Source organism: Puntigrus tetrazona, chromosome 7 (genome assembly GCF_018831695.1).
Source record: "Puntigrus tetrazona isolate hp1 chromosome 7, ASM1883169v1, whole genome shotgun sequence".
NCBI classification, from domain to species: Eukaryota; Metazoa; Chordata; class Actinopteri; order Cypriniformes; family Cyprinidae; genus Puntigrus; species Puntigrus tetrazona.
This window is the reverse complement of record NC_056705.1, coordinates 6560413-6581635: the sequence shown is the minus strand read 5'-3', so window position 1 is coordinate 6581635 and position 21223 is coordinate 6560413. Positions and strand designations below refer to the sequence as shown.

Genomic DNA, 21223 nt, shown 5'->3' with positions numbered 1-21223 from the left:
AATGCAATATCAGTCATATGTCATTATTTGGGTTAATGGTTGACGCAGATACCGTTATCAGGAGAATCCGAGGAGGAAACTGAGCGCTCGGCATCTCTGCTGTCATCAGTAGGTGTGGGATGAGAGGAGGCGCGACCTTAGCTATAAATGAAGAAATGCAAGATGACAACAGAAGACGAACCTGCTCAGAAGAAGATGAAAGAATAATTCTGTTAGTCGTTTGCTCATTTCACTCGTTCCTGGATTAAGAGGATTAACATAAAGTAAGTGTTCTTTTCTTACTGTCTGTACAAAGAGTTACTTCAAGGGTTACTTGGATATTCTGTTGGTTTGACTTTGGGTAAATAATATAAAAAAAATATTCTTTAAGTGATGTGATGATTGCACATTGAAATGCGTAAAATATAAATGTTTGCATTTCTCCATTAATCGTTTAATCATCTTAATAAACAGTAAAATTTGGGTCTAGCTATGAATTGAACGTGCTACTTATTCCTTGATTGATATGCATTCCAGGAAAAGCTGAGTTTTCGGGTGTAGAAATGGGTCAGCGCTTCTCCAGACGCGCAGGCCGGAGGGCACCGAGGGCTTGTCCCGGGCCGCTTCTCGCTCAATGAAGAGGCTCCGCCGCACTACTCCTCGTACAGCACCGGCGGCGAGACGGCGATCGCAGTGGAAACGCCGACGAGGAGGGCGTCAGAAGTCCTGAACTCAAGGCAGGACAACAGGCGGCCCTCCATATACAGCACCATAGACGCCATGCCTCACGTGGAGTTTTACGCCAACGCCACCGCCACGGGCCGCATCCGACGCAGCAGGCCATCGCTCGAGACCCTGCGCAAGCCTGCCGACGTGGGTCTCATTCTGTATCAATAATATCGTGTGCTTTAAACCGGGCGATTAGCCAAGTCTATAGAAACTCAAATACAAGATAATCATAATTTAGAAGTACAAATAAGTGGCTGTGCTATTCATAAACACATTAACCATGTAAACCATCTCACGAATGTGTTTATAAATAGTATGAAAACTTATCATATCATATGCGTATCATATGCACGCGAAAAGTGCGTATCATATGCACGCCTAATTTAGTATCATCAAAAAACGTTTTTGGTTAAAAAAAAACAATTGTTCTGAAACAGTCCGCTAGGCCTAACGCAAGATCACGCTATGTAATATAAGCTACTGCGGCTGGGTGAGCTTTAATTGCGTGTGTGTTGGTTTAGGGCGGAGTCGGTCAGTAACACGGGCGACTCTGGCAGGGGAAGCGTTTCTGCGCTGCAGGAGATCGGAGACGAGCCCGAGGAAAACGGGAAGGGAGGAAAGACCGCGCAGCCCGTGCGCTTCGGCTGGGTCATCGGGGTCATGGTGAGAAACCCTCAAGCGTTCACACGCGCGCGTTCTGGCGGCCGGACGCACACGCGCATACACGCTCCCGCTCTGTCTTTCAGATCCGCTGCATGCTGAACATCTGGGAGTCATTCTGTTCCTGCGCTTGTCCTGGATCACATCTCAAGCAGGAATCCGTGAGCCTGCGTTTTATTAATATATGAAATAATGTCGTTCTAGATAAACCGTGCAGTGAAACCACAGGCTGTTTGCTTTGCTGAAGATAATGTTGCTCAAGAAATCCCAACGTCAAACGTTTTCTTAGAAGGACTTTCCAGAACTGCGTGTAATCTCTGACGAAGGCTTATCTTTCGCGTGTTTTGTCTATTTTGCGAGTCTGTAAAGACACTGCGTCCTGTTCATCTGTTCCCCCTGTAGTCCTCACGTGGTTAATTATACTGATGTCAGCCCTGGTGACCTCCATAACGGCTCTGTCCGTATCTGCCATTTCCACCAATGGAAGAGTCTCTTCTGGTGAGTCATCAAGCGGATCAGATTGTGATTATCAGTGATGCTTATAACTCGTCCTTCACGCTAATGATGTGACTTATTGGAGAGAAGTGTGCTCTTTGGGGAAAAACTACAATAGATTCTGACAAAAAATGGCTATCCAGAGATTAGTTGTTTAAAATGTTTAATGTGGAGCAAAATATTCTGTATTTGTAAAGTGTGGTCCAGATCAAAACATCTAAACATATTTTTTAACCCAATAAGATCCAAAATGCTTCAGAACAAATGGAGAATGTCATAGTATGGCTTCTTTAGTCCATTGAGCAGCCAGTAGACGTCATATCTCTCCTCCACCCGTCAGGTGGTGCGTACTTCATGATCTCCCGTACTCTGGGTCCTGAGTTGGGGGGTCCCATCGGCGTGGTGTTTTCCTTCGCCAACGCTCTCGCTTGCGCGCTCAACACCGTGGGGTTTTCAGAGACCGTCAGAGATCTTCTCGTGGTAAGAACGATAGTGCTTTTGTTAAAAATGGCATCATTAGACTGCGTGTTTTACGATATGCCTATGTTAATATGATTTATGTTTTTCACGCAACAGGAGAATGACTCCCAAATTGTGGATTCAATCAATGACGTCCGAATTATAGGGTCCATCACAGTCACCGTGCTGCTTCTCATCTCATTGGCTGGGATGGAGTGGGAGTCTAAGGTACAGTCCTGAAAATAAACATGCACTTGACAGTGCAGTCACTGCTGGAGGTTTCTTATGCTGCTTTGGTGACTGGGACACATCTGCAGTTCCTTTACACTCCTCTGGAGGTTCATCAGCTTAAAAGCAATGTCTTCTTTCTCTTTCATTCTCTCACAGACTCAGATCCTGTTCTTCTTGGTTCTCATGGTGTCTTTCACCAACTATTTCGTTGGCACTTTGATTCCGCCGACTCCCCAGAAGCAGTCCATAGGTTTCTTCAGTTACCGCAGTAAGTGTGAAGCATTTATTTTCCTTCTAAAAATGTTTTTTTACCAAACTGTCCGTCAAGATCCAGGAAGGTTTTAGACAGTTCCTAGAAAGTTTAATGGGTTTAGAAATATTTAACTTCTATAAAACCAGATAAGATTATTTAGTACCATACAAATACCCATAATGATTGCATGCAATATTATATAATAAAAAATTATGTTTTTATTTGCTTAGTTTATGACTTTTGACCAGACATACAAAGCAGCAACACGAGAATGGTTAAATTAGGTTTTATGTGTGATGCTAGTTTCTAATTGTAACACCCCAAAAATGAATTTGCGAAATATAACTAAAATATTTTGCACAACATTGTTTTTTTCCCCAGGTGAGATCTTCTTGGAGAACCTCTTCCCGGACTGGAGAGGTTCAGACGGCAACTTCTTCCGAATGTTTGCCATTTTCTTCCCGTCTGCCATCGGCATCCTTGCCGGAGCTAACATCTCGGGAGATCTGAAGGTAATGGACATAACTTTGGGTTCTTCATGGATTTTTACAGTGACTTGCGATGATGGCTCCAAGGGATTCATTAAATCCTGTGTTTGTGAACGTTTAGGATCCTGAGATTGCCATCCCAAGAGGGACACTGATGGCCATATTCTGCACCACCATGAGCTATTTAGCCATTTCTTCAACCGTGGGTGAGTGTTTAAAACAGTTTAAATGATTAATGGTCCATTAATCCAAAATCATAGTTTTTGTTTATATATGTGTGTATACTGTGTATATGTATTAAGTATATATAAATGCACACACATTAATGTATATATTTCTATAACATTTTATATAAATTATTTATATATTATTACGTGTGTGTATGTTTGTAAATACATGTAAATATTTTATAATATAAAAAAAAAACTGTATGACATTACATAATAATAAATACACATACTATACGAATATCATGTAAACAAAAACGATCGCCATTAATCATTTGACAGCACTAATAAATACTATTACTACTTTCACATGCCATTCCAGCCAATGCAAGTACAGTATCAGTGTTTAAAAAGTGAATTTAGTCAGAAAAATAATGACAATAGACTTCTGTTGTTTAGTTTGATTAATGAGTGTGGTGTTTCTCTGGCAGGAGCGTGTGTGCTGCGTGACGCCTCCGGGAACATGAACGACAGTGTGCCGCTGAACTCGACCGAGGCGTGCGAGGGTCTGAGCTGCGGTCTGGGCTGGAACTTCACCGAGTGCCAGCAGAGCCAGACCTGCTCCTTCGGCCTCTCCAACAGCTTCCAGGTGAGACACCGCACTCCTGTCTTCTCACTTGGGAACTGATTCATATTTCGGTGTGTGAATGTGAGGTGGGTATAGTTGGTCAAATGTAAATAAATCTAGTGAAATGCCTGTGAATTGACCTCCAGTGATCGTCAGGAGCGTCTAGAGAAAGGAGAGAATCAGGAGATAATGACCAAAACATTCAGTTGATTTTCAAACAACGTGACTCTGTTATTTTTAAAATTGCATCCAAAATAAGTTTTTGCTCACATGATATATAATATATAGTGCTATATGTACTATAAATATACTTATAAATACACGCACACATGTATATAATTAAGAAAATATATTTTTATAATAGATGTATTTATATGTAAAACAAATATAAATATATGCATATGTAAACCCATGTGAGTATTTAAAAATATTTACTATATGTATGTATGTATATATATATATATATATATATATATATATATATACATACACATACAGTATACAGGTAAGTAAACAAAACTTTTATTCTGAATTTAATTAATCATTTGACAGCATTATTTATATTGAATTTATTGGATACTGGAGTTTCTGTATGCATTTAAAATGTATTTATTAATTATTTGGGTTACTAGAGATAATTATCGATTGATTGATTGATTCATTCATTCATTCATTCATTCATTCGTTCGTTTATTTTGGAAGTTTCATTCAAAATTTAAGCATGTTTTTATAGTGCATCTTGACAAAAGATAAGTTACTTGCTTAATTAGTGAAACAGTTTGCTGCTGTATTGCTCGTTCAGAAGCTCCACAGGTTTGACAGATGAAATCTGTGTGCGTTAATTGTGGTTTCCCGCTCAAATCCCCAGGTTCTGGTCCAGGTCTCTGGCTTTGGTCCGTTGATCTATGCAGGCATATTCGCGGCCACCCTATCGTCTGCCCTTGCGTTCCTCGTCTCCGCACCCAAAGTCTTTCAGGTACAACGCCAAGCCCTAAAGCAGATAACACTTAATATGTAACGTCAAAAGCTAGTGAACATGACCTTTTTTTTACTTTCGCTTGACATTTTTTTCCTACCCCTGTTCAGTGTCTCTGTAAAGACAACATCTACCCGTACATCGGTTTCTTTGCAAAGGGTTATGGGAAAAACAACGAGCCCCTGCGAGCGTATCTGCTGTGTTACATCATCGCCATGTGCTTCATTCTGATTGGTGAGTGGAAAAGCTACATGATGCTCAACTTGTATTATTAAAAGATAATAGTCTATTGCATGTTTTCTCTTTGTACAAATCATGTTTAATATCCCCACAGCTGAGCTGAACACAATCGCTCCTCTGATCTCAAACTTCTTCCTCTGTTCTTACGCTCTCATCAACTTTAGCTGTTTTCACGCTTCCATCACTAATTCACCCGGTGAGTAAAAATGTATGAAAAAATGATGATCTGTTCTGTACATACAGTATGTTAAAAATGACATGGGTTACATGCATACAATTACAATGAAGTGTGTAGACAAAATAAATAAACAAACAAATAATGTTGAAACAAAGTCGTTATAAAATGTTCAATATTTACACAAATAATAAATATACAATGTCCCCAAAAATGAATGAATAAATGAACATGTAACTAATACTAAGCAACATATATATATATATATTAGGGGTGCCCCCATGTAAGGTTTTCATAGTCGAATTGGAATTTCAAATTTTTGAATTTTCGAATTTTCGAATCATGTTTAGGAGTGGGATAAAATACATTACCAAGAGTCAAGTCAGACTTTGTACAGTCATAATTACACATAGGAAACATGTGTAACAGACGCCTCACAGATACAAACGGGGGTAAATAATATTTTATGTATTGACTAAGAATAACGTTATATGTCCCTAGGAATTCACAGTAGAGTGAAACTTTTGATAGCGGTTGATTTAACTCATCATTTATCTCACAAAGAATAAGCTTCGTTATTTATACAACATGAATGCATGAACGTTTCTGCACGGCTCTGAATGAACTGCTTTTGTGGACGCCTTCTTTACGCAAAAGCTTGAAGTTTTCTTCTGTTCATTTCAGGATGGAGACCCTCGTTTCGGTATTACAGCCCCTGGACGGGTTTGTTCGGTGCGGTTGTTTCAGTCGTACTGATGTTCTTGCTCACCTGGTGGGCGGCGCTCATCGCTGTCGGTTTAATCATCTTCTTATTCGGCTACGTGGCCTATAAGAAACCCGGTGAGGTGTTGACCATTCAGAATAATGAACACATTGAAACCTAAAATGACGACTGAACGATTCTGTGTCATTCCAGAGGTGAACTGGGGTTCGTCTGTCCAGGCCAGTACCTACAATATGGCTCTGTCCTACTCCGTGTCTCTCGCAGGAGTCGAAGATCATGTCAAAAACTACAGGTCAGGCGTAGATAGATATATCAATCATAATTCATGTTCAGTATATAATACTGCCAGCTAGTGGTTGAAATGGGTACTGTAATTCTGGCCCAGAATCAGGCCAGAGAAAGGGCTATATATCTACAAACATATTATATTATGTTTTTTTTTGCTTTAGAAGAGTCAATAACTTAAATACAGCACCATTAAGTCAACACATGGCTACTTAATATTAATAACCAATAGTGTATAATAGTATGCCAATTATAAAATAATGTCAGTTTTTACTTTCAAATGTATTTCAAATGTATCTCATATTCACAGATTTGGCAAATGCTGCTATCCACAGCACATCTTTTTATTGCATTCATATTTATCTACCACTAGCTGAACTCAGGAACGTGGACCTCCAGCTCATAGTCCTTCACATGAATTGAAATGATAAATGACGTGGTGTTTACCCTGATTTGGTTTTCATCAGGCCTCAGTGTCTGGTCCTGACGGGTCCCCCGACTCTGCGTCCAGCGCTGGTGGACTTTGTTGGCTCTTTCACTAAAAATGTCAGTTTGATGATTTGTGGTGACATTCTCATGGTAAGAACAGGCTGAATGATTTATATGCACTTTATTATTCTTCATGCCATTACAAACGTCTATATTAGACATCTCCGTCCTCAAAATATCAAAATATGGTTGTGCTTTCTATTTTTTAGGATGATGAGAAGACTGTTTCTCAGCGCAGTTCTCATGACATGGTAAAGTGGCTCAATCAGAGGAAGGTTCGTGCCTTCTACACGGCCTTCAAGGCATCCAGTCTGAGAGAAGGAGCCCGGTATCTTCTACAGGTTACGAACGCCTCATTTCAGTGATTAAACATGAACAGATCACTGCAAATCACTTTTTGCATTAATTATTACATTCAATTCAGTGAGACAAGTACTGTAATTTGAAATGGTTTTGCACAAAATGAATTTCATACAGCGATTTTTAACCTCTATGCTGTATGTTTTTTTTTCTTCATTGGTAGGCTTATTTGTTTTATTTTATTAAATGTACTAAATATTATATTTTTGCCACTCTTAAGGCGTCTGGTTTGGGAAAGTTAAAGCCGAATATACTGGTGATGGGATTCAAAGTGAACTGGCAGGAAAGCAGCAACAAAGACATAGAGGATTATATCAACACCATATAGTGAGTGAACATAACCTCGCAACTCCAGAGAGAAAGAAATAACAGATTATGTGCACAGTAGTGTAATGCAGAAATAAAACTTACTTAAATTATTAAATGCTTATACACCATGAAGGTTTTTGTTCTACTACTTTAATTTATGCTGTGTTTGAGAACAACATTTTAAAAGTAACAAAATTCAATTTTAATTTGCCATTTGGATGGAAAATATGAAATGTTGGGAGATATTGAATGATGAATGGGAAATGTTACAATTTGGAGGGAAATGTGAAATTTGGAGGGAAAACATGCATAATTGTCTGTGACCTGAAATTGGCCTTGAAATGTGACCATGGCATGTTTTTGAAGCAAAACAATTATTTTCTTTTGCTCTCAGTGACTCTTTTGATTCTAACCACGGTGTGTGTGTTCTCCGCATGATGGACGGACTGGACATCCGAGACGAGTTAGAGACTGAGGGTATATTGTGTTTGAGTGTGTGTACATTTTTGTGGCAAATCAGGGCATGAATTTCTATAATGACATAGGTATGACATGGGTACTACAAGGTGAAGGTGACTTTTCAGGACTTGTCTCCAACTTTCGAAATGCTTATAAATCATACAGAGTGAGTTTTTGGGGGGAAAGTAGATATGCACAGTCTCCTGTAAGGGGGAGGTTTAGGTTTAGTTTGTACAGTATAAAAACCATTGGGATGTCCCCAGTTTTCACAAAAATTAACAAGTGTGTGCGTACATTTTGCACAAGAATTGAAGAATCACAATAATCATATGCTGTGTGTTTGACAGTCAATCAGGCTTTTGAGGTGGACGAGGCCATAGAGTCTGATGATCAGATTTCTGACGCTGATTCAGGTGAATAAACCGATCGATGCGTCTTCTCTTTGTTCTTCAGCCTTATCTCGCCTCTCCGGTTCTCCTTTCATCTAATTCTGCCCTTTTAGATGTCGACAACACAAAGAACACGGCGAGCGATCAGATCAAAACCGTGTTCCAGAGCAAACAAGGGAAGAAGACCATTGACGTGTACTGGATCTCTGATGATGGAGGTCAGATGCGGACTGTAATCATTACAAGGCTTCGGTTGTCATAATATGGGTTTAATAGCCCTTCAGTTATCAGTAAAGAGTTGAGTAATGCAGTTAAAGTCCTTGAAATCACCCTCTCTTTGTCTCAGGTTTGACTCTGTTAGTCCCATACTTGTTGAGCAGAAGGAAACGCTGGAGACGGAACAAAGTCAGAGTGTTTGTCATTGGAGAACAGCAAACCATGGAGAACGACCGCAAAGAGTGAGACTCGTGAATCAATACAATCATCCGAACCATTATCCGAACAGAAAAATAGGACATTATAGGAAAGAAAAATGTCACATGTCTTCTAAACAGCAATTTGGTCACACAAGTCTTCTGCTTCTCAGATGTTTCTTTTAAAAAGGAAAAAGTTCCCATGAAGAGAACGGGGGCTGTTTCATAAAACAGAATAAGCTTATATAAGTTATTATAAGTTAATTTCATTCCCAAACTGTGCTCACATTTGCCTAGGTATGCCAAAGACTACAATTGAAAGCCAGAAAGGAGACACACTTGGAATCAAATTAAACACAACAAAATTCATCCCAGTCTGGATCTATCCCATTTTTGTAGAATTGGTCAAATATCCCATTAGATACACAAATGCAAGGTTCTTTATAATTCAGAGCATACTTCAGAGCATCTCTGCATCATCTGCTTGTATTTTGAAGTTGTACATACAGTAAAAGGAACTCTCTACACTGATTTGTTTTCGTAGATGTATTATTTAACTAATCTATTGATGCAATCTCGTTTCTCGCCCAGAATGATGACTTTGCTCCAGCGTTTCCGACTGGATGTTCACAGTGTCATCGTGATGACGGACAGCGAGCGGCCGCCCCTTCCCAAAAAGTAGGTTCGCCCCCAACGGGTCTGAATGCAGTTCGCATGAAATCAATCTGAAGCAAAGAAAGAGATGCGCTCTTGTTGTAACAACCGAACGCTGTCTTTGTCGTCATTAGCGTCAGGCGCTTCGAGGAAACGCTCGCCCCCTTCAGGCTGAACGAGGGACAGCTGGACGAGAGGACGGCGCAGCAGAAGAGGGCGGAGTCTCCCTGGAAAGTCACGGACAAACAGATGGACGCTCTGAGACTCAAGGTGTGTGTGTTTGACCTCAGTGTCTAGCTACAATAATAAATCCCTCCGGCTCACGGTCTCTGTCCTGCTTTGACAGTCGGAGAAGAAGGTGCGTCTGAATGAGATCATGCGGAGAAACTCGAAGCAAGCCGCGCTGGTTCTAGTGTGAGTATTGATCGCAGCTCCATTAACCATTACTGGCTGCTGGTCAATATGTAATTCATACACAAAGCGCAATCTGATAGTGTTGGAGACTCATAAATCATTTACGTTTTTAAATGTAAGAATCATAATTTGAGGGTAAACACAGGGGTTAATTATTAATACCGTGTGTGTGTTAGGTCTCTCCCCGTGCCCCAGGCGGATTGTCCCAGCTCTCTCTACATGTCCTGGTTGAACACGCTGAGCTGCGGTCTGCACTGTCCGGTCCTGCTCATTCGAGGAAACCAGCAGAACGTCATGACCTTCTACTGCCAGTGAAACAGACACAACGTTCCCTTACTGACGCTACACCAAAAGTGCACGGCTTTTTAGTGTTTCCAAATAGTGGAAGGAAACACTTACTCTTACGTTCTTATTTACTCTTTTTTTATTTATGTATGGAAATGCATTTTTTAAGGCGGGACGCTGAAGGCAAAACCCTGCACCTGTCAAATTTCAGATTTTGGGCTTTTGATTATTTTTTCAGACTAGAGGAAAGAAAACGTCCAAAAGACACTGTTAAGTGTTTATTTCATAGCACTTTCTCTATTTGTATCAATAGATCTCAATTGCAATACATATTTTTAAAGGCCGTTTTGTGTCCTAAACTGAGCCATGAATCTGTATTTCAGTAGTAATTACACACACCAAAACTTTACATTTTTATTCCTGTCTATATCCTGAAAGTTTTTACAGAGGAATTTGTTCATATATAATTTGCTTGATAATATACAGCATGCAAACTGTCTATTATGAATTATGAAATGCAGGTAAATGTGATCAAAATTCCCTCTGTAAAAACTTTTGAATCTAATTTGTCAAAAACATTAATGAAATATTTAGAAATGTAATTTTTTTGTTCTAGAAATGTATGCAAATTAGCGCATGTTTCATTACAATAATGTATCATTTGCAAATTTAACACTTAAGATTAGAGAGAATAGAAGACATTGAATTAGAATAAAGCATATGTGCTTAATTTCTAAGAATAAATGGCTAATATTCTAGTAATACGAATGATAATTAGCAACTAGTTAAGAGACCCTAAAATAAAGTGTTTCCAAGTTTTTATGTCCCCTTTCAAAGCACTATACTGTCTATATTTCTGTCTGTATTCTGAATGATTTTATAGAAGGGTTTGACTTTTATTAATGCACTTTAACTCAGCTTTTAACTTTCAGTCAAAGCCATTTTCTGTCTTCATTTCAGAAGCACCTACTTGCACCAAATTATAATGTTGTATTCTTCTTTATATTCTGAAGGATTTTACAGATGGTTTTGTTTATGTATGATTTTACACAACATTTTATTACTTAAAACAATTGAAAATAGCCTGGCGGTTGACGATATTTCCAGATTTATTGTAATAGAAAGAGAACTTGTACAAAACTCATTTCGTAACTAAATCTCTCTCTCTTCAAACATTTAATACATAAATAAAATGTAAAAAAAAAAACTTCATGTAACCAATCAACTGGGAAGGTATGGTGATATCTCTTACTTATTTTTCCTATGTTGCCTTGTGCAATGCATGGATGTTGTTAATGATAAACATTTAAACTTTCATTATTTTCGAGCGTAGAGAAACACAGAAACACTCAGTGACATCTGTTTATTTCGGCTGGAATATATTCTGTACATGTGATGCTTAATTGTTTATTTTCATGTGATTTTATAATGTTTTTATACTTGGTGTAATGAGACGATGAAAGTTGAGATGTTTGTCATTGTGCTAAATTGTATTTTTCACATTGAAAAGCGGATCAAAACATACACGTAATTCATCATAATCTATTGTTTATATTCAAAATGTGACATACTAAATTATTGGTTAGAATGTTTTGGTCAATGAAATGTAATTTTACAATGCTTGAACAAATAAACTTATTTTAGAATATTATAACCGTTTCTTGTTGCATTGAAACTCTACCCTCAAGTGTTCTAGATGAATCATTGACCTGTTTAATCAGACAACCTGATTGACAGACATAAGAACTCAGATATGAAATAATGAAATATTCATCTAGGTCACGAAACAAGCTCAGAGCAGAACAACGGGTCCAACATCTGCGTGTGACAGCTGATCTTTCTGTGCAGTGATAGATGTTTAATGATGGAGGGTCAGGTTCACTGGCAGTAGAAGGTCATGACGTTCTCCTGGTTTCCTCGTATGAGCAGGACGGGACAGTGGATGCCGTAGCTCAGAGCGTCCAGCCAGGCCATGTACAGAGAACTAGGACAGGTGATGTCAGGGACTGGAAGAGAACTGAAACACACAGATCATTACAATTTCTTTCTTATTTATCCAAGCTTGATAATGCTTGTGGATGGTGACCATTATAATGAAGCTCCGTGAATCAGATACATCTGCATCACGTGTCCTCTGAAGCAGACTGATGGCTTTTGTAAACAATATATTTTTAGTTTTAAAATTTTAACGTACATAACTCACTGACTAACTAAACACAAAGTTCTGGCTTCTTGGCTGAATTCTGACTCTACGTACGCTGTTTGACGTATGTTTATCGTAAGTCGAGTCATAGGTCAGCCATGATGCAAGAATTCAGCATTCTCTTGGAAAATAATATTTATGTTATAATTAAAATAATAAAATAATATTTTGTTGCTGTTTAAGTTAACAGGAATGACCCTGATCTGTACTCACATAACAACCAGAGCAGACTGAATTGAGTTCTTCTTGATTATCTCGTTTAGTCTCACTGTCCTCTCCACCTGAACACAAAAGACCGATTTTCAGATTCAAGTTGAATTTATTTGTTAATTTGCACAGTATTTCAAAGCAGCTTCAGAGAAACAAATTGTTGTCTATAATTCATTATTGACGCTGATACATTTGACTTACAATCAGAATGGCACACGCTAGCAAACACACACACACAAACACACACCTTTGGGTGTATGGCCTCCAGGTCTTTGCTGGACACTTTCCATGGACTCAGTCTCTTCAGCTCCTGTACGTCTCCTCCGGCCTGTTCCTCGCTCAGCCTGAAGGGGGCGATGGTTTCCTCGTAACGCTGCACACTACAGCAACAGAGAGGAAGAAAACCAGGAAAGACACAATAAAGATGCATTTTTGAAGTATGTGTATTAATTAGCATGCTTATGCACATTTCTCACTTTTTAGCTAGAGGAGCTTTATCCACGTCTGTTATCACGACGATGTCCTCGATCTCCAGCCGGAATCTCTTTAACAGCATCTTCATGCTGCAAAGACAAGCAGCTTTAAAGAACTGCTGTTTCTGCACTTCAAAATTAGAAAAGTAGTGACAAAAACGATGATAGACGCACTCTTTGCGGTCTTCACCCACGGTTTCTCTGCCTCCTAAGATAAATACTCTCAGTTTGCTCTTTTTCCAGCGGTTTCTTCTGGTCAGCAAATACGGCACTAAAAGAGTCAGACCTGAAAGAGAGCGATAGTATTTTAATATGAGAAAACAGATTACTTTCAAGATAACTTGAAGTATGTTGGAGCACCTCCATCATCAGAGATCCAGTAGATGTCGATGCTCTTCCTGCCCTGTTTGGTCTGAAACACCGATCTGACCTGTTCATTCGAGTCATCGTCAGAAACATCTGGATGAGGAAACAAAAAATTAGCTTTATATGTAAGTTCATCAGATCGTCACATCCAATGATGCTCCATTGAATCTACAGAGCTTTGTTATTATAATGAATGTATTCTGATTGGCTGACTGAGTGATGACATCAGGACTGGAAATATAGATACTGAAGTTTCCATTAATACATGATTATTTAATTCCTGAGTGTTTGTCAAGTGAGATTTATGTGCACATAATTTCTATGTGTTTGACCTGAATTCTGGTCAGTGTCGTCTTTTTCACATCGGGTGACTTCATCAGCATCGAATGCTGGGTTATCAGCAGCAGATGATCTGCCTTCACACACAACAAACCCACATCAGACTTGATTTTATGACTTCAAGTGCAAAGCTGAGGCATTTTCAATCCATTAAATGGTATAAAACACACACTTGCGCTATGAAAATCAGCCATTACGTCCAATCCGTCCATCATTCTCAGAATCACAATGCCGTAGCTGGAGTCGAATGCATTGCTGAATGAGAAAATATTATACAACTTCAAAATGCAAAGAAAAAAGTGAGATCCAGTTCCATTTGTGAACGAAAGCAGCAGCTCACCTGATGGTGTTGACGTAGTCCTGTAAGCTCTCTGGTTTACATTCCTGCCAGTTCGTCTTGTATCCCAAAACCAGAGTGTTGGGCTTCAGTTTACCGAGACCTGAAGCCTAGAAGACCATTGACCAGAAGAGCAAAGACTGCATGAGAAGAACAAGATGACAAGAAGAAAGCAGGCAGATCTGAAGCTAGCGATGGTGGTACCTGCATGAGACTATGTGAGCCCTCCTTCAGACTGTCAGCGGCGAAGGACGTGTAGAAGGAACGAACTTTTCTCTTATTGAGCCAGTCCACCAGCATATCAGTGCTCTGCTGCGGGAAACTGGACTTCTCATCCTCCTAAACAAGAAAACACCATCACAAGGTTTGAAATTCAGCAAGAACACATTAAACTGTGCATATATCTGGATGAATGTCACATACTATGATAATGTTCCCACAGATCATCAGGCTGATATTTTTGGTGAAAGTCCCCACAAAGTCCACCAATGCGGGACGAGCACTAGGAGGACCGGTCAGAACGAGACACTGAGGCCTAAGAGAGAGTTTATACATGAGCGACTAGAATCTACATGTATCGCGAGATTAAGTTTGCTAATAATCTTTACCTGAAGTTTTTAACATGGTCTTCAATACCAGTCAGAGACATCGAGAAGGACAAAGCCATGTTGTAGAATCCCGCCTGATAGGATGTGCCCCAGTTCACCTCTGGAAACACAATCAGACAAGAGTTCACTACACCCACATATCATGCTAATGGAAAACAACATATTTTTTTAATTTCTGCTAAACTTATGTTCTGAAATATAACTTTAAATAAATGTATTTGGGTTTCTGTAGCTACATGGTACAGCATGAAGGGAGTCTAAATGTAATTTCAGTACTGCGGTATTGTAAAGTATTGGTTAGAATCTGCATTTACTCACGAGGTTTTTTGTAGGTGACGTAGCCTAAGAGGCATAGCACGATAGCAAAAGTGACGAGAGCGGCCCACCATGTGAACAAAAACATGAGGATGAAAGACAAGGCTGCAGCAAACAGAGATGTCCACGGAGAAAAGTAATGATACTGTGGCCGCCAACCTACGAGACACCACAACTTAAAATGAATTTATTTATTTTTTGCATGTTCAACCATGTTTTTCATGGTTTACACAGTGCACAAATGATGAGGATAATAATCATCTTCTCACCAGGTGATTGAGTGATCGACGCATGAAAGGTGCTAAAGTTGATGAGACCATAAGAGCAGAGGAAGAAGTTGGAGATCAGAGGAGCGATTGTGTTCAAGTCACCTGAAAACATCAACATGAGAACAAATGTTAAGCATCCGCAGAGAGTATTCCTAGTAACTCATCTTGAGGAGATCCTCACCGATGAGGATGAAAGCCAGAGCGATGGTGAACATGAGCATGTAGCCTCGCAGAGGCTCGTTGTTTTTACCGTAACCTTTTCCGAAGAAGCTGATGTAAGGGTAGATGTTATCCTTACACAAACACTGTGACAATAAAACAATGTTACAGGCAAATGTTGATTAAAAAAAAAATCTCAATAGCCACACTGTCTACCTGAAATATTTTAGGAGCAGACACCAAAAAACCCAGAGCTGAGGACAAGGTGGCAGCAAAGATCCCAATGGTGATCAGATGACCAGATCCTGAAACTATGGCAAGAATCTGGAGAATAAAAAAGCTTTCAAGCATCTTCTAAAAATCTAAGGAACACTCCACTTCTTTTGGAAATAGGCTCATTCTCCAACTGTCCCAGAGTTAATAAGAGTTTTACCATTTTGGAATATTTTTAGCTGATATCCGGGTCTGGGGATAACACTTTTAGCATAGCTTAGCATAGATCATTGAATACATTTAGACCAGTAGCATTGTGGCATTCTGGCATACTAGTCAAGGAAGTTTGCTGTCGTAACATTGTTTAAATAGGAAAAATATTGAAACTCTTTGATCATTTTTAAATGTGATGCTACTGGTCTAATTGGATTCAATGAGCTATGCTAGGCTAAGCTAAAAGTGCCATCGCCAGACCCGGAGATTGACTGAATAGATTCTAAAACGGTAAAACTCAACTCATAAGCCTAGAATGAGCCTATTTCCAAAAAAAGTAGTTTGTTTCTTTAAAATATACTATTTTGAAACCACATTTCTGTAGCATAAAATATTGGGTTAGTAAAGCACATCACTAACGATGCCATGGGTAGCTAATTATGCCGAATTCATGGATATGAATGTAACATCTACCCCATTTTCCAGCTGTCAGAACTCACCGAATGTGAAAACGGCCTGATGCGCTCACCTGGAAGTGGTTTGCCAGTCCAAAGCTACACGTGTGGTTCTGCTCACACTGGTCAAAATTCCAGCCTAAACTACAGCCCAAACCACTGCAGTGGATTGAAGAATTGAGCGCCAAGCTATCGTTCAGACTACCAGAAGCGTCTCTTACAACACTTGCAGCTGAGAGAAGAGAAGGAAGTGTGTTAGTTAGTGGTTTAATAATAAGATGCACATTTTGTTGAGACAGAAATGTCTAATAATAGTAGACATTGATAGAAGTAAAGGCTGATTAATCTGTTCGGCTGATGGTGTAGTGTAGTGTACAATAATTGTCCGTTAACATATAATTCCCATTTGATTATTTTTGTTGCTGAAACATTCTGTCTTTTTTAACCAAAAGTAAAATCCCCAAAATGTTCTAGGCAACAAAAATGCTAGCTGGATATAAAACTTTTTATTTTTATTTTAAATTCTAATTCTAATTATGTTTTCACTATTGTTTTTAGACAGTGTGATATCGCATTCACTAATGTTTAACCATACCGACTGTGATTGAGATCAATAAATAGCTCAAGGTGGTCCAGAATATGGCCAGCAGGGTCCCTTTGGGAATCCCACCCGATGGATCCTGGAATAAAACAGATATATATATATATATATATGTCATTTCTGTAGCATTTGAAAGGCACATCAACTGAAGCAGAAAAAAGAGCCGGATAACCTTGAGATCTCCACAGATGTTGACTCCAGACAGGATTCCTGTGGCAGAAGGGAAGAAGATGGAAAACATCCTGAAGAATGATCCATCTTTGCCTCGGAAGGAAGGCAGAAGATTCTCCACGAAAATCTCAGCTGGAGAATTAAAAATAAAAATAAAAAAGCTAAAGGATGAGAAGTCCATTTTGATCTAAAAAAAAGTCATTGTTAAAAGATATGAGCATTATGAGCTAATTATTTACTAGATAAAAAGACAAAATTATGACATAGTTGATCGTTTTTAAAGTCAATAGGCTGAGAAGCTAAAATATTTTCAAAAATGTTAAAATAAAAGATAAAATGTTAGAATTATGTGGAACTGAAGTTAGTTTTAGACTATATGTACACTGACTTAATATATCACAACATACTAATATAGAAATATTTCATATAATAATTGTGCATTTTTATTTTATAATTCTGACAATGCCGATATTTTCATTTTGTTGTCGTTTTTGCCATGTCATGTGCTCTGTGTGCCCTACCTTCCCTTGCTGTTAATTGTGTCATTGTTGTCAGCTGTTTCTTGTTACTTTAGTCAATTACGTTGTATATTTAAGTCCTGTGTGTTAGTATTCAGTTTGTCTGATTGTTGAGGTCCATACGTGCAGGTTTATATTCGGCCTGCCTGCATATTATTATTATTTATCCCGTTTAAGAGGATTAGTTCTGTTTGTTTTACTTGTCGAAGTGCTCTTTTACGCTAAACCACACGTGACCCACTTATTCAACTATTATTTATCAAAGTAGTTATTTCCCCCTCTTTCTTACGAACAAAATAATCTTTTGGTTTGTTTGTAGCAGGACAAAAAAATTCTTCATAACTTAAAAACAGGAGTTTATTAGATGATTTGAAGGCATCATTAAATCAGGATCTCGTGTACTCACCACGGTAGCCAAAAAATCCCATAGCCTGCTTCTCGGTGGTGGGAGGAATGACCGTCCCCACAAAATAATTAACTAAGGAGAGCAAGAGTGCTATGAAGAACAGGATCTGAGCCTGTGGTGGAGTGAAAACCAGAAAAAAACAGTGGCTGCTATGCTGTCAAAAGAGGCAGTACTGGGAAATTAGCACAATCCAAAGCAGAGGACCTTACCTTTGCCTCCCAAGCCATGCCAGCAAAAGTGATGCAGAGGAGGATGATGACAGTAATTGTCCCGATGATCCTCACATCATTGACATCGTCCACCATCTGAGCATTATTGTCCTGAAAAGAAAGAAAACAACTGTGAGATGAGATATTAAAAACTGTGCTTTCCAAAAGAGCCATTAGTGTCAATATCACCAAAAACATCTTCATTTTTCTCCATAGAAAGTAAGGACACCTCATCAAGTTGAGTTAAATATTAAACCGAGTATCTCTCTTAAATTCCCACAACCTGACAATAAATACATTTGTATGTGATTGTGCCTCACTTTAAGAACATCTCTGACAGTCTCAGCGAAGCCCACCGTGTTGAGCGAACAGGCGAGAGCGTTGGCGAACGCAAAGAGCAAACCGATGGGCGCTCCGAGCTCCGGACCCAGACTCCGAGAGATCATGAAGTACGTGCCACCTGGAGGATAGATAAAAACAAGTAAACGCAATGCATTTCTTCAACAGTTTTACTTCTCGGTTAAAAGCAAGAGAGGGAAAGCAGTTCTGATTGAATCCAGCATAAAACCGAATAAAACATGCTCTCGTGGTGAATGATTATTTTCTCTCACCAGAGTAGATCTTCCCGTTGGTGGAGATTGCTGACACCGATGTTGCTGTAATAGTTGTGATGGTGACAGACATGAGGATAATGACGTAGGTCAGAACTGCAAGTGAAAATGCAGAATTTTAAAAGATTTGTGTGGCTTTCATGTAAGATGTCAGTAGATGTGGTCTAAAGATAATTCTCAATGTCGTGGTGATTTTGTCAAGTAAGACCCGACCCTGGATCAACATTACTGTTCAAAAACAGAGACTTATCCCATTCCCTACCCCTAAACTTAACCCTACCCAAAATGATAGCTAATTAACAAGGGCACCATAACCTTACCCTGATCATAACCCTAAAACAGATATTTCCTGAAGATTATACCTTCAATTCTGATTGGTTAATTGGAATGCTGTTCTTATACAGTATGTGGTGAAATCATGCTCAGACAGGACGAAACAATACGGTGTATAGGCAATGATACGTGATTATGAAAGCGTGGATTCTAAATCCAAGAATGTAAATATGAACGTAAATGTGCTATAATGTTTTTTTACGATTTTTGTAATGATTTTTGTAAGGGGTAGGTTCAGTAAAATCACTGCATTTAATCAAAACACGCATTTTGATTGGTAATGACAATCATAAGGCATTTCATGACAACAGACGCAACACGACACTGTCATTATTTTCACGCCATTTTTTTTTTACTCAAAAAAGTAAAATATAGGTTGTATAAGGTACTTGCACAAATGACCTATAGGGTTGGTTTTTGTTGGAGGACAGGCTGGGACGAAATCGACTGTTTGCCAATGTACAATGACTGAATTTAGAATATTAACTGAAATGACTCACTGATTCCAGCCTGGGACGTGATCCACGGCAGTCTCAGATACATAATGACTCCCCAGATGTTCAGCATACATCGGATCTAAAAAACGAAAACGCCAAACTAAGAATTTGATTAAAGAATTCAATCGATTGCAAACATTTTATTGCAATTAATTTTGAAGTAAATTTCATTAAATAAAATGCGTCATTGGTCCTTTCTCACCATGACTCCCAGAACCCATCCGAAGCGAACAAGCTTGACTTTGGGCCGTCCGTCTTCTTCTGGTGGTGGAGGAAGATCATCAGGGTCCGGCTGTCGACAGAAACATCCAGAGAATCAACATCAAAATCAAAAAGTGTTGACATCTTAACAATAATCATCCCATTTGATATTAATTGCATTCACTTCTGGAGTTTTGCTTACTGGTTTGCGCAGAACATCCAGTGATGGTCTGCAGCTTTTTATGCGTCCCGACCAAGTGTCTTTGGCGTAAAAGTCATATTTTGGCACGGGGTCGAGTGGATTGTAGAATGACATTTTTCTCATGTCCTTCTCCTTCCCATAATCAACCTCCCCCATATTCACAGTAACTCCTTGAGACGGGATGTTGTTGTCCACGTGCCGAACTCCCGGATAAGATTTCTGATACGAGCAACATATCTGGCCATGGTGGATTCAGCCCGTGAATTTCCTTCCCTTCCCGTATTAAGAAAAAGATTGCCTCAGATCCACAGAAATCACAATTATAGCATATTCCAGCGAGCCGTGTGCACTTCCTCTGCTTTCAGAAAATGAGTCGCATTTTCTTTTATACCTAAACTGAGCCTACTCCCATACACCCACAGATACATTAATATACGTACACAGACACCATTGCAGAAACGTGACTGGAGGTTATTTGTATTGTGTTCTCACGCTATCTTTCAAATCATGTTTGGAAATATCATTAAAAAGAGACTTTGTCTGCCAAAAGCCAAACTCTTACTCAGTCATGTAGAAAAGAAACAAGAAAAGAGAGATTAATATCAAACTAGTCAACAAAGTAGCAAGCAAACACTGGAGTTTGGACATTTAAAGATCAGATCTCCTTCACCCAAAAGGTACCGTCATTAATGAAATGATTACAGATCATGTTGATGAGCTGACAGATTCAGCTTTAGTTTACAGATCCAGGCTGTGCTTTCCAAAAGAATCTTAAGCAGAAGTTGATTTTAACCCCGCTGGCTTCATTGGGTCTTCGGGGTACTGAAGCTTTTGGGAAACTTGTCATAAATCTGGGGTTTTCCATGCTTTGAAGCAAGCTTAAATTTTGACCAGAGCGGCATTCAACATCTAATACTATATCAGCTGACAATGACATTGGAAAAACTTCACAGATCATCAACTTTGCCTCAGACGTTTCTCCTGAAATTCTATAGTAGATAAAAACACATTGTTTGGTGTTGGTTATGGACGTAATGTTCATTTGTGGTTTGT

At 39.0% G+C, this 21223-nt stretch overlaps 2 protein-coding genes across 2 annotated transcripts; one reads left to right on the top strand and one right to left on the bottom strand.

Annotated features, from left to right (window-relative positions):
* Nucleotides 1-1236: 1236 nt before the first annotated feature.
* On the top strand, nt 1237-10400 carry slc12a10.1 (solute carrier family 12 member 10, tandem duplicate 1). Its single transcript, XM_043244895.1, is given in 26 exon segments — nt 1237-1371; nt 1455-1476; nt 1479-1529; nt 1771-1866; nt 2204-2343; nt 2440-2550; nt 2710-2821; nt 3188-3318; nt 3416-3500; nt 3953-4110; nt 4958-5065; nt 5176-5299; nt 5400-5501; nt 6165-6320; nt 6397-6496; nt 6957-7068; nt 7188-7319; nt 7559-7665; nt 8042-8124; nt 8454-8519; nt 8609-8713; nt 8842-8953; nt 9500-9586; nt 9697-9832; nt 9909-9976; nt 10153-10400. Coding segments are annotated over 26 exon segments (2646 nt in total). The 5' UTR covers nt 1237-1368; the 3' UTR covers nt 10292-10400.
* A 1730-nt stretch (nt 10401-12130) lies between these two features.
* Nucleotides 12131-20523, bottom strand: slc12a10.3 (solute carrier family 12 member 10, tandem duplicate 3). The gene is given in 27 exon segments (XM_043244894.1): nt 12131-12278; nt 12678-12745; nt 12922-13054; nt 13151-13237; nt 13322-13433; nt 13508-13606; nt 13846-13929; nt 14025-14107; nt 14193-14299; nt 14394-14528; nt 14613-14724; nt 14798-14897; nt 15116-15271; nt 15382-15483; nt 15563-15686; nt 15757-15864; nt 16496-16653; nt 17017-17101; nt 17195-17325; nt 18118-18229; nt 18327-18437; nt 18647-18786; nt 18938-19033; nt 19771-19846; nt 19970-20059; nt 20171-20382; nt 20385-20523. Coding segments are annotated over 27 exon segments (2991 nt in total). The 5' UTR covers nt 20416-20523; the 3' UTR covers nt 12131-12139.
* Nucleotides 20524-21223: the final 700 nt, after the last annotated feature.